Source organism: Polyodon spathula, chromosome 16, assembly GCF_017654505.1.
Source record: "Polyodon spathula isolate WHYD16114869_AA chromosome 16, ASM1765450v1, whole genome shotgun sequence".
In the NCBI taxonomy this organism is placed as follows: domain Eukaryota; kingdom Metazoa; phylum Chordata; class Actinopteri; order Acipenseriformes; family Polyodontidae; genus Polyodon; species Polyodon spathula.
This window is the reverse complement of record NC_054549.1, coordinates 1,991,139-2,009,449: the sequence shown is the minus strand read 5'-3', so window position 1 is coordinate 2,009,449 and position 18,311 is coordinate 1,991,139. Positions and strand designations below refer to the sequence as shown.

Sequence of the window (18,311 nt, the reverse complement as noted above, 5' to 3'; positions counted from 1 at the left end):
GCTCAAAAATAAGCTCACACTCAGATATATTTAAAAATTGATTTAAAACTTTCAACTGTGTCAGCATGTCTGATATAATTTGGAATAGAGTTCCAAAGGCAGGGAGCATAGCTGCTAAAGGCACTTGTTATCAAGCTATCAAAATGCCAACGTTTGCTGATCTAAGGGTACGACTCAATCATGATCTTAACAGGGAGCCAATGTAGTGATTTCAGAGCTGGAGTAATGTGCTGTGAACGACAAGTGCGAGGCAGTACTCTGGCTGCAGCATTTTGAACCTGTTGAAAGTGACCAGGGCTTAAATTCTCATGGAATATTTCCCAGAGCCCAACCGCCACAAAGCCCCTCCATTGAGTCAAGTACTTCAATTCGATATATTGTTTGAAACTAGTTAAGTTCATACATTTTCAGGCAAACAAACCGATATGTTGTTTCAGGTCTGCCGATAGTAGTGACTTATTTCAATCACGGAAACAAAGCAAATACGTTGTGTCTAGTTTACACAGCAGTTAACTAATTAACAGCTGTGCATGGTAATTGCACAAACACAGCAAGGAAAGGAATGAAAATAAATGGCTATAGTCCTCGTGAAAACAAATGTTAATAATTATTTCTAGTAAAGTTGTATTTTTGGATTGTTTTCACTACAGAACAGCCTGAGGCTGAAGTTAAGGTGCGGAAATATTTACCGGAGTTCAGCTCCGGAGAGCTCCAGCTGAATTTAAGCCCTGTAGCCAACGCAGTTTAGAATCAGGAAGGCCAGCAAACAGAGCATTACAGTAATCTAGACAAGAAATAACAAAGGCATGAAGCAACATCTCAGCATCTTTATCACATAGAATGGATCTCAATTGTTCCTCAAATGATAAAACGACGCCTTTATAACTGAGTTCTGGTTCCACAGTGATTCCCAAATATTTCACAGTATGAGATGGTCAATAGAGTCCCATCAAATGATAATTCAGAACCAGACGATTTAGCTAAGTTGTGCCTAGAGCCCACTAAAAGCACCTCTGTCTTAATTGGTATTTATTTTTAGAAAATGTACAGCCGCGTATGATTGGATTTCATTCAGGCACTGAGATAGCAGGATGAAGTGTTCATTTTGGATTACGTTACTGTAATTTAGTTTTACAAGAACAGATCCTTATTAGCACTAATCTGCTTTACCTTTCCTTTGGTGGTCCAAGATGAATTCTAACCACACGTATGTTACTGTATTTTGAAAATGACATACATCTAATTATATCTACATAATATGTAAATAAATACGGCAAACATTTTAATTAAATACAATCGTATTGACAATAAGTATTGGAAATTCAAATGCAATTACACATTCATTACAATGTTACTATGCAATGCATGCAGATACAACATTCTCCTCGGGGAATGTGATTTTGAAGTTGTTGGAATGTTTTGTAAGAAGTGTTTTATTTTTGGAGTCCTCCAGAGTTGAGAATGATCGTGGTTCTTCAATTCATGGCGTTTTGCCTGTCTCTGGTCTCCACGCTGTTCCTCATCGTGGCCACATGGACAGACTGCTGGATGGTCAACGCAGATGACAGCTTGGAGGTGAGAGGATGAAGCACAAAACCAACCATTGACTAGAACTTGATGTAGTAAAACAAGGAGCGGATCACTATGGTGTGCAGCAGTGGGGGTCATAGATTTACTAAGCAGTCCATCTGTATGAGAAAGAGACTCAGTGATACTCCTATAATATGATAAAAGCTCCTGCGTCACTCATTAATGACTGAACAATGTTTAAACTGTTTAAAGTTATGGAGTGTGCAATTTGATTGTTTCTATTCCCTTTGTATGATTTGTGCAGTCATTCTGACTTGTTCTTGGAGGTACTCTTCGGTTTTAGTTGCCTGTCATAGACATGTGCTATGCGTAGGTTAATTGTCCAGAGTGTCTTTATGTTAGTAATTGGCAGCTCTATCCAGGGCACAGTAATCTGAGGCCAACAAAACAGAAGGTCATGAAGTGTCAGACCACTAGATGGCACTGGCTCTTGCTTCTATAAAGACACTTTGACTGATCTAGCAGATTTGTCACAAATACCTGGCAGGCAACCAGAACTGAGCAGCAGCACCTGCACTCTGGTGAAAATACAATGTACAAACCACAGCACTTGAGAAAAGGCAATAAGAATCATCCAGCAGGATTGCAAGCATGGCAAGGAGAGAGCAAAAGACAGAAGAACATGACATTTGCAGGTAGTCGCTCTTTAAAAATGACTTTCCATCGCAAAGAATGGTTAATAGTGCATATTTCTTTGACGGCATATGAAACTGGGCTGTAATTCGAGGGTCTGTCTCTCAAGGCAAACCTACAGCATGTCATTGATAATGGACTTCATTTCAGACAGGATCAGCACACAGAGGTTCACATCTCACTTACAGGGGCCTGTGTGTTCGGTAGGCAGCTGCTGAGCAATACAAGTTACAAAGGAACAATGACTGATACAAAATGCTTTATTATGCTTTGGCATCTGGAGCTCATTTCCTTCACCTAAATACTGTATTCATCTCAACAAAACAGTACACAGCACACCATAGAGTCACCCAGCTCAAACGACCTTCATGTGTCGTCATTTCAAATCATTGTTCAAGGGTGAAACCTGGCACAAATGTTTATCATACAGATATAAGAAAAGAAAAATGAGCAGAAAAGTTCAAAAACTTTAGATTTCTCTGCAAATTGAATTTCTTGAAAGGGGAGTTGGGGGGTTGACTCAGATTGAAGTAAATATCTGCACTTCATTTGAAGGAATGTTAATTATCTGCTATACAATCTTGCTGACAGGGAGGCACCCATAGTTTTGTTTGACACACATTTTTTTTTTTTACCAATGTCTTGATAACTCATCCAATTGTTATAAAACTTATATTCTGAATTCTAAGGTAAAGCTTAGGTCCAGTAGAGAAAGGTTCCAGCCAATGCCTTCTTGAGGGTTTATTACAGTTCTATCTTACTGTTATAATCAAGACTGTTGATTGTACTTATCTGATAATGGACGTGCACCACTGGTAAATTTATGTCAAGATGAATATGCTTCCCACATGCCCTCATACTTTTCATTGCATTTTAAATTAGTAATACTTCATATTGTGTTATTATTTATTTGAAGTGTTCTTCAGAGTCCTACAGACTTTCTTCATGGACTGGGGTCGGCAGAGGCTATGGCTCAGATTGGTTTCGAGCTAACATTTGTAAAGAGTTGCACTGATTATATTAATAAGGTTTTCTGCCTGCTCTCTTGCAGTCTTTCTTATCTTCTTACTGTTGTTTTTTGTTTGTCTCTCTCATTGCCCCTTTTTTGGTATGAAGGATTTTAATTCTCTGAAGTTGTTTTTTGTCATTTCTATTTGTTGTACAGTCTGACTGCTATGTGTGTCAAAGTGGGGCATTGGTTATGCACTGAGACCATTAAGATCAACAAGTTTCATCCCTGAACACTGTAACTAACACTGTAGCCCATATTCATAATGGATGAGTGTGCTGGGTAATGCAGAGGGCTGCAGTACTAGCTTGATAATGAAGTGCAGCTAATTCAAAGACCTTCAGAAATGATCAAGCAGGAGGCTGCAACGGGAGAGTAACTGTCCATGGCAGTATCAGATAGGCACACATCTGATTAGCCTTTGCTTAATGAAGTCATTTGTGAGGCTGCAGGTCTAATGAAGCTTTTACTCTCTTACTTGTCTTCCAGGTCAGTCAGAAGTGCAGAGGGCTGTGGTGGGAGTGTGTCACCAACACTCAGGATGGCATCCGGACATGTGACCAGTATGACACGATATTAGCAGAGCATCCTTGTGAGTCTTGCTTTCACTCCCTAATCCAGATTCTTCTTGTCTATCCCTGCATCATTACATACGTGTGGGTAGCTTGCATACCGCACCTTTCATGAACAGTATTTTTACAAGCACTAATCTGTTTATTTGAGAACTTTGTATTGTGTACTAAATTGGCTTTATATTGCTATCCAAGTACAATTAGAGTATAATAAGTTTACTTTTAAAATATTCTGTGTTTTATATTGCATATACAGTATAATTTCATTGGACAAAGAACCTATTTTAATGTAGCAAAATGTGTACAAATAACTCAGTTGTATACAGAAATATTATTTTCTGTTAAAACATAAGTGCTTTAACAATTTACAAACAAGAATAAGCCATTTAGCCCATTAACGCTTGTCCGGTGATTGTGAAGCGATTGTGAAGTGATTGTGACGTGCCTGTGAAGCTACTGTGAAGTGATTGTGACGTGATTGTGATGTGCTTGTGAAGCGACTGTGAAGTGATTGTGACGTGCTTGTGAAGCGACTGTGAAGTGCTTGTGACGTGCTTGTGAAGCGACTGTGAAGTGATTGTGACATGCTTTTGAAGTGACTGTGAAGTGCTTGTGAAGTGATTGTGACGTGCTTGTGAAGTGATTGTGACATGCTTGTGAAGCGACTGTGAAGTGCTTGTGAAGTGATTGTGAAGCGACTGTGAAGTGCTTGTGACGTGCTTGTGAAGCAACTGTGAAGTGATTGTGACATGCTTGTGAAGTGACTGTGAAGTGCTTGTGAAGTGATTGTGAAGCGACTGTGAAGTGATTGTGACGTGCTTGTGAAGCGACTGTGAAGTGATTGTGACGTGATTGTGACGTGCTTGTGAAGCGACTGTGAAGTGATTGTGAAGTGATTGTGAAGCGACTTTGAAGTGATTGTGACGTGCTTGTGAAGTGATTGTAACATGCTTGTGAAGCGACTGTGAAGTGATTGTGAAGTGATTGTGACATGCTTGTGAAGTGACTATGAAGTGATTGTGACGTGATTGTGACATGCTTATGAAACGACTGTGAAGTGATTGTGAAGTAATTGTGAAGCGACTGTGAAGTGATTGTGACGTGCTTGTGAAGTGACTGTGAAGTGATTGTGACGTGATTGTGACGTGCTTGTGAAGCGACTGTGAAGTGCTTGTGAAGTGATTGTGAAGCGACTGCGAAGTGATTGTGACATGCTTGTGAAGCGACTGTGAAGTGATTGTGAAGTGATTGTGACGTGCTTGTGAAGCGACTATGAAGTGATTGTGACGTGCTTGTGAAGTGATTGTGACGTGCTTGTGAAGCGACTATGAAGTGATTGTGACGTGCTTGTGAAGTGATTGTGACGTGCTTGTGCAGTGATTGTGAAGTGCTTGTGCAGTGATTATGAAGTGACTGTGAAGTGATTGTGACATGCTTGTGAAGCGACTGTGAAGTGATTGTGACGTGCTTGTGAAGCGACTGTGAAGTGATTGTGACGTGCTTGTGAAGCGATTGTGAAGTGCTTGTGAAGTGCTTGAAGTGATTGTGAAGTGCTTGTGCAGTGATTGTGAAGTCTGTGAGGAGAAGATGGATTTCAATACAAACACATGCTCTGTCTGTCTCCTCATGTCATGCTGGCAAAAATGCATCAATGTTTTTGTTTAATCACATTTCCATCCTACTTTGCCAGGATTTTGGAGAATTCAGTTTTAAATTGGTTCCACCCTATTAGCTGAGATTTATTTAAATGACTGTAATGCCCCTGCTCTAAAAACACACTTAATTTTCTGAGAACCTCATTTCCCTGTTCTTGTATTGTTTGTGATAATCATAATACAGGCTCCCCCTTTATAACGCTGTAGTTGGGAGCTATAGTTAAAAGACTGTGTTATTTGTGTTCCGCCTTATAACGAGAATACTAGCGTTACTGTAATGGCATTATGGTGCAAATGGGAGCTATGACCGTACCGCCTTATAACCTGTTCTTTTATAAAGGCTGCCTTATAAAGGGGGAGCACTGTACATGGCACAATGAATTAGCCCTGGGGGATAAAAAGGCTCACTGAGCTTCAGTACTACTGAACCATTGTGGTATTGCTGGGGTGAAGGAACATGAATGGGGAAAAATGGGGCCAATAATAAAAAATAAAGCAAATATTTAGTTGAATGAAACAGAAATCTGGAGTTTTTGGGGTCCTGGTTTGAGCTTTTTAATTTTCTCTTCTCAGTGTGGCGGTGCTAGGGTTTCTCATTTCTCTTCTTGTGTTGGCAGTGCTGGGGTTTCTCATCTCTGTTCTCAGTGTTGGCGGTGCAGGAGTTTCTCATTTCTCTTCTCATTTCTGTTCTCAGTGTTGTTTGTGCTGGAGTTTCTCATTTCTGTTCTCAGTGTTGGTGTTGCTGGGGTTTCTCTTTTCTGTTCTCGGTGTTGGCGGTGCTGGGGTTTCTCATTTCTCTTCTCATTTCTGTTCTCAGTGTTGGAGGTGCTGGGGTTTCTCATTTTTCTTATCATTTCTGTTCTCAGTGTTGGCGGTGTTGGAGTTTCTCATCTCTCTTCTCGGTGTTGGCAGTGCTGGAGTTTCTCATTTCTCTTCTCATTTCTGTTCTCAGTGTTGGCGGTGTTGGAGTTTCTCATCTCTCTTAGTGTTGGAGGTGCTGGGGTTTTTCATTTCTCTTCTCATTTCTCTTCTCAGTGTTGGCGGTGCTGGGATTTTTCATTTCTCTTCTCATTTCTGTTCTCAGTGTTGGCGATGTTGGAGTTTCTCATTTCTCTTCTCAGTGTTGGAGATGCTGGGGTTTCTCATCTCTCTTCTTATTTCTACAGTGAAGATTGTGCTGACCCGTGCGCTGATGATCACAGCGGACATCCTGGCCAGCTTCGCACTCATCATCTTGATGCTGGGTCTGGACTGTGTGCGCTTCCTGAAGGAAGAGCCCCACATTAAACTGAGGATGTGCTACATGGCAGGCTTCATATTCGGGGTAGGAGGTATGGTGGCTTAGGAATTCTGTGGTTGGAGTTATGGATTACAGATCTGTTTAAAAAAAATATTGTTGTTCCAGCAGGTATATTAGTGTTGCACTGCCCACTAAAGCCCATTTGGGAAGTCTGACCAACAATAATATGCTAACCCACCTCACTTCCACAATAGAGAATCATACACACATCACAGAACATTAAACAGGCAGGCATTGCATATTAGGAAAAATATAGATGAAATAAAGTAGCTCTTTACAGTTTCTAGGCAACATGCTTTGACCCAGAAGACACAAAGGTAAAGCAGACTTCCTGGATAGGAATGGATTTGAATTAGCTGTCTGTCTCATGCTGTTTCAGGGATCCCTGGGTGTGTGCAGTATAATCACATTGAGAGTAATGGATTTGAATTAGCTCTCTGTCTCAGGGATCCCTGGGTGTGTGCAGTATAATCACATTGAGAGTAATGGATTTGAATTAGCTGTATGCCTCAAGCTGTTTCAGGGATCCTTGGGTGTGTGCAGTATAATCACATTGAGAGTAATGGATTTGAATTAGATCTCTGTCTCAGGGATCCCTGGGTGTGTGCAGTATAATCACATTGAGAGTAATGGATTTGAATTAGCTGTATGCCTCAAGCTGTTTCAGGGATCCTTGGGTGTGTGCAGTATAATCACATTGAGAGTAATGGATTTGAATTAGATCTCTGTCTCAGGGATCCCTGGGTGTGTGCAGTATAATCACATTGAGAGTAATGGATTTGAATTAGCTGTCTGTCTCTTGCTGTTTCAGGGATCTCTGGGTGGTGCAGTATAATTACATTGAGAGTAATGGATTTGAATTAGCTGTCTGTCTCATGCTGTTTCAGGGATCCCTGGGTGTGTGCAGTATAATTACATTGAGAGTAATGGATTTGAATTAGCTGTCTGTCTCTTGCTGTTTCAGGGATCTCTGGGTGGTGCAGTATAATTACATTGAGAGTAATGGATTTGAATTAGCTGTATGCCTCAAGCTGTTTCAGGGATCCTTGGGTGTGTGCAGTATAATCACATTGAGAGTAATGGATTTGAATTAGCTCTCTGTCTCAGGGATCCCTGGGTGTGTGCAGTATAATCACATTGAGAGTAATGGATTTGAATTAGCTCTCTGTTTCAGGGATCCCTGGGTGTGTGCAGTATAATCACATTGAGAGTAATGGATTTGAATTAGCTCTCTGTCTCAGGGATCCCTGGGTGTGTGCAGTATAATCACATTGAGAGTAATGGATTTGAATTAGCTCTCTGTCTCAGGGATCCCTGGGTGTGTGCAGTATAATCACATTGAGAGTAATGGATTTGAATTAGCTCTCTGTTTCAGGGATCCCTGGGTGTGTGCAGTATAATCACATTGAGAGTAATAGATTTGAATTAGCTCTCTGTTTCAGGGATCCCTGGGTGTGTGCAGTATAATCACATTGAGAGTAATGGATTTGAATTAGCTGTCTGTCTCATGCTGTTTCAGGGATCCCTGGGTGGTGCAGTATAATCACATTGAGAGTAATGGATTTGAATTAGCTCTCTGTCTCAGGGATCCCTGGGTGTGTGCAGTATAATCACATTGAGAGTAATGGCTTTGAATTAGCTCTCTGTTTCAGGGATCCCTGGGTGTGGTGGCAGTATAATCACATTGACAGTAATGGATTTGAATTAGCTCTCTGTCTCGTGCTGTTTCAGGGATCCCTGGGTGTGTGCAGTATAATCACATTGAGAGTAATGGATTTGAATTAGCTCTCTGTCTCAGGGATCCCTGGGTGTGTGCAGTATAATCACATTGAGAGTAATGGATTTGAATTAGCTCTCTGTTTCAGGGATCCCTGGGTGTGTGCAGTATAATCACATTGAGAGTAATAGATTTGAATTAGCTCTCTGTTTCAGGGATCCCTGGGTGTGTGCAGTATAATCACATTGAGAGTAATGGATTTGAATTAGCTGTCTGTCTCATGCTGTTTCAGGGATCCCTGGGTGGTGCAGTATAATCACATTGAGAGTAATGGATTTGAATTAGCTCTCTGTCTCAGGGATCCCTGGGTGTGTGCAGTATAATCACATTGAGAGTAATGGCTTTGAATTAGCTCTCTGTTTCAGGGATCCCTGGGTGTGGTGCAGTATAATCACATTGACAGTAATGGATTTGAATTAGCTCTCTGTCTCGTGCTGTTTCAGGGATCCCTGGGTGTGTGCAGTATAATCACATTGAGAGTAATGGATTTGAATTAGCTCTCTGTCTCGTGCTGTTTCAGGGATCCCTGGGTGTGTGCAGTATAATCACATTGACAGTAATGGCTTTGAATTAGCTCTCTGTCTCGTGCTGTTTCAGGGATCCCTGGGATGATTGGCTCGGTGTGGTATGCTGTGGATGTGTATGTGGAGAGAGCCACTCTCGTTTTAAAGAACGTCTTCTTAGGGATTCACTATGAATTTGGCTGGTCCTGCTGGCTTGCGATGGCTGGATCAACAGGCTGTTTTCTAGCTTCTATTGTACTAACCTGCTGCCTTTATATTTTTAGAGGTAAGTGTATCACATAATGAGAAGAGGTGAGTCTTAATACAAGGTTAGGTTTCACATTGTAAGATGTTTATGATTGGTACTTACATTTTGTAATTAAATAATTAGCATGATTTATTCTATTAAATTAATACCTAACAACCTTAAACATTTTCAAGGAAGTTACACACAAATATTATGAACAACCCTACATCACAAGGTCAAATAAATACATTTTAAGCTACTTGTATTTTTACAAGTGTTGAGAAAAGTTGCTTATATAATACAAGCTAATTTATGCATCTTCTTTTTTTAAACTCTTTTGTTTTCCAGATGCCAGATCTTCGCGATATAACAGGTCCATATATCATTACGGAAGGACAGCAGCTGGAAAGATATATGCAATGGATTCCCGAGTGTAGTTAAAGGATTATTAACTGTAAATAAGACAGCAACAGGGAGGTGATGGAGGGGCTCTGATAAGGAGACTCCTGAATGTTAAATGTTAGCTAGGCTGCCTAAGAGACCCTTCCATCAGATCAGCAGCACCCTGTAACTTGGGTATAATTTCCCAATCGAAATCCAGGGACACACACACACACCCTGTAAAGTGGGTATAATTCCCCAATCGAAATCCAGGGACACACACACACACCCTGTAACTTGGGTATAATTCCCTAGTCGAAATCCAGGGACACACACACACCCTGTAACGTGGGTATAATTCCCCAATCAAAATCCAGGGACACACACACACATCCTGTAACGTGGGTATAATTCCCTAATCGAAATCCAGGGACACACACACACCCTGTAACGTGGATATAATTCCCCAGTCTAAATCCAGGGACACACACACACACACACCCTGTAATGTGGGTATAATTCCCCAGTTGAAATCCAGGGACACACACACACCCTGTAACGTGGGTATAATTCCCCAATCGAAATCCAGGGACACACACACACCCTGTAACGTGGGTATAATGAACCAGGTTCAAGGAGAGGAATACAACATGTTAACTGTATAAAACTACTGAGAAATGTAATGTAGGGGGTTCCGAGTTGCTCGTCTGGAAAATGAAGATTATTTGTTGTACCCATCGCAGCTTGTTCATGTTGGGCTACATCCTTCCGTTTCCTCTCTGTTGCTTATTCCTGTTGAAGTCACACTGCTAGTTATCAGGGCACTTTTAGATTGTTTGTGTTACTTTGTACACAGTGTGTCATGGAAATAGCTTTGAAAGATAGCTTTGAATGGTTAGATATAGTATTACTTAACTGGCTTCATGTGTAAAAAGCTAAGAGTCTTCATAATGAGGTTCAGATGTATTTCCAAGAGATTAGTAAAGAGAATATTGAAATATTATACTCTTTAATAGTAATTATGATAATACTGTGCCTGGATATTTATTAAGAGCAGCGTGCAAATGCAATTAGGGCCTTTTATTGTTTATTGTTTTTTTTTTTTTTTTTTTAATTCTCAAACCAAAACTTACTCCAAAATAACCGTGGAAACAAAAAGCATTAAAATAATCCAGAATTGTGCTTAATTTTCTCTACTAGGACTGAACATCATTGCAAGTTCAGAATACTATTTTTTTATTTATTTTTTTGCACCAAAGCCATAAGAATAGCTTAAAAGGGATTATAGATGACAAAATAATTCCTGAAATATTAAAACCTGATGTCTGGTACTACCCTAGATTAAATAAATCTCTGTTTCCAAACCATGCTTTCAGAAAGTGTTGCACTTCCTTGGTCTTTCAAAAGTTTTATTCTAGTCATTAACCGGCCAGCTGCTTTCCCTGTTGACAGGATGCTTTCAGCCATTAACATGCTTTGACCCTGAAGACACTGCTGAGGTGAAAAAGTGCAACAGATTTCCTGAGAGCAAGTCATAGAAACCGAGAACTTCCTAATTTAGTACTAGACATCATGTTTAAAACAATTCAATGAAAATCCATGTTTGTTGTTGTGTTTCTTTCAAAACAGCACATTTGGGACCTATTTAGCTAATAGAGGTGCACAACAAGAACAATTAATGGAATTATTTTGTTAGCTACAAGCACTTTAAAGGTTCTTCTGCTGAGAAATGATTTAAAAAAGGCTTGGAGGACAGTGGAAAATATTTTGTTTTGCGTATGCACGTTGTTGTCAAATCTGCAAATAACAAATGACGCCTAGTAAATCGCCTTCCTTCTCACAAGTGTAGTCACAAATGGTATCAAACAGATCACATAGTTTCAACTTCAGGTGATACTGAGGACAAATCCACAAAGGGGAACGCATCATGTTTCCATCAGCATTGTTACACAAAGGTAGAAAAACAGGGATTGTTTTGGTATCTGTTTGCGTGTTTTTTCAGACAAACACACTGAGTGGGCATGGTCAACCTTAGGTCCTAACAGCTATTAATTTTGAAATCCTTTTTAGCATTTCGATACAGCTGGCCATATTGTACTCCAGTCTTTAATCAACTAAAACACACTCCAGTCTTTAATCAAGAAAAAAACACCCAGACTGCAAACCTAGCATCAGACTTCTAAGACATAGATCTGGAGGTCCCTCAAGCACTCTCAAATTGTTTGTTTCTTAGTGTTGTACATTACTGTTGTATTTTCATCTTTCAAAGTACAGGAGTTACTTAAAGACTGGAGTAAATGCTCCAGAAATATGGCCCAGTACCTCTTGACTGATTCAAACTAGATCCCAGAGTTTCAAAACCAGGAATGTGCCTGACCAAAGGCTCAAAGAAGTTAATATTACCTTTGTAATGCAAAGCAGTTTAGAAAGACTCATGTCTGTAAACCCAAACTCAAATGCAACATGAAACCAGTCTGTACAACTCAACATCCACTATCAAACTGGGGCTGCAGCCAGTTCCATCTGAAGTCAACAGGACAACAATTAGCAACCAAGGACAACAATTAGCATCTGTATGTGTGTGTGTGTGTATGCTGTTTTTGTAAAATGCCCGTTTATTTTGTCACCTACCTCCAATATTTCTCGTGAAATACATTACAGCCCTTTGGAGTCTCAGCTGGGGTCCTAATTTAAAGGGGTTTGATTTCAGTCTGCTGTCAGTGGAAACTCGATTGATTTCAAAGCACCTCAGTCCCGGTCGTAGATGGAAACTTGTCGTAATTCAATGAATCATTGTGTTGCTGATTTCAGATTCATTTTCAATGGTGGAAGATGGAAGCGTACTGAAGCATTAGATTTAGCCTTTACAATCTCTACCCTAACAATATGTAACTTTTTAATACTTGAAATATGTTATTTGTACTCTTAAATACTGAATGACTATAGCACATTGTTTATGTCAAGTGTAATATAACTAAACTGTCTATGCTTTGCTGTTGAATATTTTTTCCTAAATTAAATAATTTGAAATGTCTCTGGTAATTTCCCTGTTTAAAATGTGTCAAATGGTTTTAAAAGGAATGTTGCTTGATAAAGATGAAATGGCAGCATTTGTAAACATCCAGACTTCCTGTATGCGTTTTGTATCTGCCCCCTTGTTTAGGGTTTTTTGTCCTAAAAGTATTAAGGACCTTGGTGTTATTTTAACAGATTTTTTCCCCCCGTGTTTCTTTTGCCACCTGGTGGCAGGAATATGAAGTGCTCCTTTTGCGGCACCATGGCTACAGGCATGAAATAACCACCTCGACAGAAAAGACAATTGTGCATGGCTGTGTTTACAACATTGCTTTCATACAGTTGAGAATGGCTGAGTGAGAAGGGCAGCCATAAAACAAAACACATATAAATACAGTAGCACCTACCTCTAGTTAAAAAATAAACTTCAGTGGAGTTAGTGGTATTGACACAGCCTTAGTACAGCGCTTGGGCAAATAATGCACATTTAACAAATAATGACATTGAACCATAACCCTTTGAGAAACGTAGAATACTCCAGTCTTCTCGGCTGTAACCCTGGGTAGCCACTGTTAGGTACAATGTGAATGTTTCTGTGATATAGCCGTTGTAAAGCAATGCATATTTAATTCACAGTATGGTTCTAATGTGTGACATCCAGAATATTAGCACAGCCCTTCCTTAACCCTTTAGTACAAAGGACATATGTGTCCCACAAATAAAAATGATGCTAACTTTATTATTTCTGCAATGTGATGCTTGAAACAGGGTTTCAAATTTACTGACAGGGTAGGTCTGGCTGGCCTTTTTTTAATGAAAATGGTATTATTATTATTTGTTTATTTAGCATACACCTTTATCCAAGGCAACTTACAGAGACTAGGGTGTGTGAATTATGCATCAGCTGCAGAGTCACTTCCAACAACGTCTCACCTGAAAGATGGAGCACAAGGAGGTTAAGTGACTTGCTCAGGGTCAGACAGTGAGTGAGCTGGGATTTGAACCAGGGACCTCCTAATTACAAGCCCTTTTCTTTAACCACTGGCCCAACATGTAGAACATCCATACAATATCCTACTTGTTACATCCTCATATGGGAGGACAGCTGACTGTGTAAACACAAGTTCATATTTAATAACCAACTGTTAAAGCTAAAATGGGATAGATTATTAATAAAAACAACTAGTACGTCATAAAAAAAATAGACTGGGGCTCATTCTTCTATTTTTAATCTCTTCATATTGGGCTGAATGTTTTCATTAAAAAATAAATCTAAAACAACACGTTGATGTTACAAAGCTTGATAATAAATAACCCAGTAAATGAAATTAGGAGCTGCAGCTGTTTCATGCTAGTTCAATAATATGATCACAGACCATGCTGATGGCCAATGCTTTGTGAATAAGGATTGAGATTGCAATATTAAACAGTGAATCAGAATAACTGAGCATCAGGTTTACAGAAAACCTCTGTTGCATCAGACAAAGCATCAGGGCACAGTTAAAGCAAAGACAATCATTATAAATGAAGTCACAATAAGTCTGGCTGTGTCCTGCGAGTGGCAATGTCGTGCTAAATCAAGTCACAGATACGTCTTGCTGTGTCCAGGGATTGGCAATGTTGGCATGTGGTTATTGTGTCCCGTCAGGAGCAGCGTGGCTCTGTGAGTCTTCCTCTTCTTCATCCTCAAACAGGTTGCTGACAGAAGCATTATCCCCACTGCACAAACACAGACCACACCAGTAAGAGCAGTCCAGCTCATACGTGACCCCGGGGACTGCATATGTGACCTGAATAGAAGCAATGGAGTTAAAGGTTGTCTGGGCAGATCGGGTTTACAAACAGTTTGCTCCCTCTTTTAAAATAATACAGCCTGAAACTGTTCTATGTCCTTACAATGTGCCTGCATGCTACTCTTCATTGTATTCCCATCAAGTAAGGATACAGACACAGGGAAATGAAACGTTCAAAAAGACAATGGGGTCGAAATACAACAAATAAATAAATAAATAAATAAGAAGATGAAATACAGCTGCCTCAAAATGTTTAAGCTTGATTTTTCTCTGATGACATTTCACTGCATTTTAATTGTATTTAGTAATGTTATTAAGTGGGCCAATCAACTCGGCTTTTGCTCAGATTACCAGTAAAAAAAAATGTCAACATAACTTGGATGCAAACTGCAAGGCCCTTTAAATGATCAGCCAATGATTCAATTGTTTTTAAATAGCTTTTGAAGTGTAGAAAAAGCTAGCGTACCCACCTCCCGAAAAGGAAATCCCACATTATAAAAACTGTTGACCCTCGCTGCTTCTCTCATGAAAAGTATGCTCAGTCATTTACATATTTTACCTTTCCATGGTTATCTAAACTGATAGATTTGTGTTGAAATAGATGTATAGTTAAAATGAAAGCATGTGTATCCAGTACATCTGCAAACACATCTGTATAGTTATACTCAAAATGTTTTTAATGAACTGTAACCATATTGATCAGTTAGGGATCAGGAAGCATATGATTCAGATGCAGAGTGGGACTGATGAGCTGTTAGACCCAGACACTTAAAGACAAGCACAGTCTGTGCCGAATCCCCAATTTATAGTCAAACATTAATGAGCTAATCATTACATAACATGTTCCACTTGTAGCTGTATACGTACCTCCCGCCTGTATTTGATGAAGGTGCCGCTTGCATACCACAGCACCCCGACTGCACCAGAAATACCTAAATATTTAGGACATAAATGGCATTACAAAGGTTGCAGCTAACAAAACACTTTCCTAAATCGTATCTGGTGTGCCCTGTTGCTACCTGTTGCTTTAACTGACAAGTAAAGCACTTTGAGCAACTGTGGCATGAAAGGCGCTATATAAACAAATACATTGACATTGAATTGAAATTGACATCTGGTACTACACTTAAAAGAAAGTTCTCAGTTTGCTTGTCTTGCCTTCCAGGAAATCTGTTACACTTGCACTTCATAGGTAATTTCACCTATGCCGTTTCTTTGAGGTCCAGCATCTTATTGACCCCAGTGTTGCAAAACAAAGTTGATTTGACTTCAAGTAGTTTTGGTGAAAAAATAATTTTATTTAGAATTGTAACAACTTTGATAACTTTAACAACATTTAAAAGAAGGTTTGCATGATGTGAGACAGTAGAGAGAAAAGCGCAGTTGCCACGGAGTGAGAGAAGACAGGAAGCATGTGAGGTACGTATGGAATTCCTATTCAGTTTGACAGCTCGTGCTGGTGTTAATGAGCATGTGTTTCCTTGTAATAACCGGCCAGTCAACTGAATGAGCCCATTGAAAAAATTGCTCACCAGTTATATAATGCATAAAAAATAGACATTTACCAGCTAGCCCTAATAAATAATGAATAAGGTAATGAACTACCTCCAAAGAGAAAAAGGGTCCCTTCTGACTCCCAGCATCTCTCACCAGCCTGGTGCATCCCATCCCACAGAGGATCATGGGAATGGCAAAGATACAGGCCACACACATGACTATAATTAAGGCTCGAGTTATAACCATGTCAACTGGGGGGAGAATAGATTACAATCAAGCAGCTGTCATTGATTCCTGTCCACTTATTACAATTACAATTCCTTGAAAATAACTACAAAACAATAGTTAAAAGAATCCTTCATCTTTTCATTTGGAGAGCCTGTGACTGAGCCTTTTGAAAAATGATCCCTGAGGATCAATCTTTACATTAGTATCTCAGCATATACAACAATTGTTTTAACATTTTTTTTAATGGGATCAAAATAAAATGTTAACCTATAGGTGGGGTTCAAGGGGCGGAGCTAGGCACCAACAACCTATCATCCCCTGTCATCAATTAAATCTACCTTATTTAAACATTAGTCACCTCTTCCTAGCTGTCTTGTGTTTTTTCGTTTCCTCCTCCTCTAGCATCTCAACCTCCTTTGCATCGGTCTCCTCTGGGGGGTTAGTGACTCCACTTTCTCCAACCCTTTGTTAAGATCCGCTTCATTTACCTCATAGAGGAGGGTTCTCCATGAGTCAGAGCGGACCCCCGGCCAAACCCTTCCATCTGCATGTATGTTTCTTTTGGAATTCTTCTTTCAGGTCTGATGCCTCTATGTGAGGGTCCCCAAGCGATGGCATCCCTCGTGTTTGTCGGGTCTCCTCAAAGACGGTGGCCCCTCTCCTGTTTGTCGGGTCTCGTCAGCGACGGAACCCCCCCCCCCCTTCTATTATGTTGGGCTTTGAAGAGGCGGAACACCACGCATTATATGTTTTAACAAACACTAACTTTATGTTTTCTTTCCAGTTCACGAGCCTCTTCGTATGTCGGGTAACCTCAGAGACAGTGCCCCTCTTGTATGTCGGGTCACCTCAAAGACGGTGGCCCCCCTCCTGTTTATTGTGTCTATCGATCAAGTAAATGTTGGGCCTTGAAGAGGCAGAACCCCTCTCTCCATATGTATGTTTACTAACTCTGTCAATAAACACTATCAGGGGCCATAGCTCCGCCCTGTGAAATGCATGTTTAAATGTTAAAGTTAGGTATGGTCATGCATGAGATCAAGTAAAAACTACTGTGTTTGAACTTAATGTGAAGTCAATGTGACTTTAAGGGCTGTGAAAAAACTCTGAATATGAGTTTGTGGGCTTCTGGACCATATTAAAGGAAATTACACTAAACTTATCACAAGTGCAGCCTGACTATTTGTTAGGTAAAACATATCCAGTCACAGTGTTTATTAAAAACCTCTGAACTTTCATTCACCAATCAGGAAGCTGCATTGCAGGGCACTGCAATGTGACAGTTGACCACAGAACTTTCTGATAGAATATCTAGCATTAAAAAAAAACAAAACACTAAAATGGTTAATAAACCTGCAAATTAGACATTTAGGGGTAGATGTACAAAGATGGGCCAATCGCAGTGCAAACATACCGCAGTTTGCATTTAAGAACATAAGAAGAACATAAGAAAGTTTACAAACGAGAGGAGGCCATTCGGCCCATCTTGCTCGTTTGGTTGTTAGTAGCTTATTGATCCCAAAATCTCATCAAGCAGCTTCTTGAAGGATCCCAGGGTGTCAGCTTTAATAACATTACTGGGGAGTTGACTCCAGACCCTCACGATTCTCTGTGTAAAAAAGTGCCTCCTATTTTCTGTTCTGAATGCCCCTTTGTCTAATCTCCATTTGTGACCCCTGGTCCTTGTTTCTTTTTTCAGGCTGAAAAAGTCCCTTGGGTCGACACTGTCAATACCTTTTAGAATTTTGAATGCTTGAATTAGGTCACCACGTAGTCTTCTTTGTTCAAGACTGAACAGATTCAATTCTTTTAGCCTGTCTGCATATGACATGCCTTTTAAGCCCGGAATAATTCTGGTCACTCTTCTTTGCACTCTTTCTAGAGCAGCAATATCTTTTTTATAGTGAGGTGGCCAGAACTGCACACAATATTCAAGATGAGGTCTTACTAGTGCATTGTACAGTTTTAACATTACTTCCCTTGATTTAAATTCAACACTTTTCACAATGTATCCGAGCATCTTGTTAGCCTTTTTATAGCTTCCCCACGTTGTCTAGATGAAGACATTTCTGAGTCAACAAAAACTCCTAGGTCTTTTTCATAGATTCCTT

General features: G+C 39.9%; 1 protein-coding gene across 1 annotated transcript; it reads left to right on the top strand.

The window, feature by feature from the left end:
- The first annotated feature begins 1,461 nt into the window (after positions 1–1,461).
- LOC121328902 (claudin-16-like) lies at positions 1,462–9,723 on the top strand. The gene is made up of 5 exons (XM_041274042.1): positions 1,462–1,575; positions 3,722–3,824; positions 6,626–6,790; positions 9,134–9,325; positions 9,635–9,723. The coding sequence occupies exons 1-5, from the start codon at positions 1,462–1,464 to the stop codon at positions 9,721–9,723; spliced, it is 663 nt and encodes a 220-aa protein (XP_041129976.1).
- Positions 9,724–18,311: the final 8,588 nt, after the last annotated feature.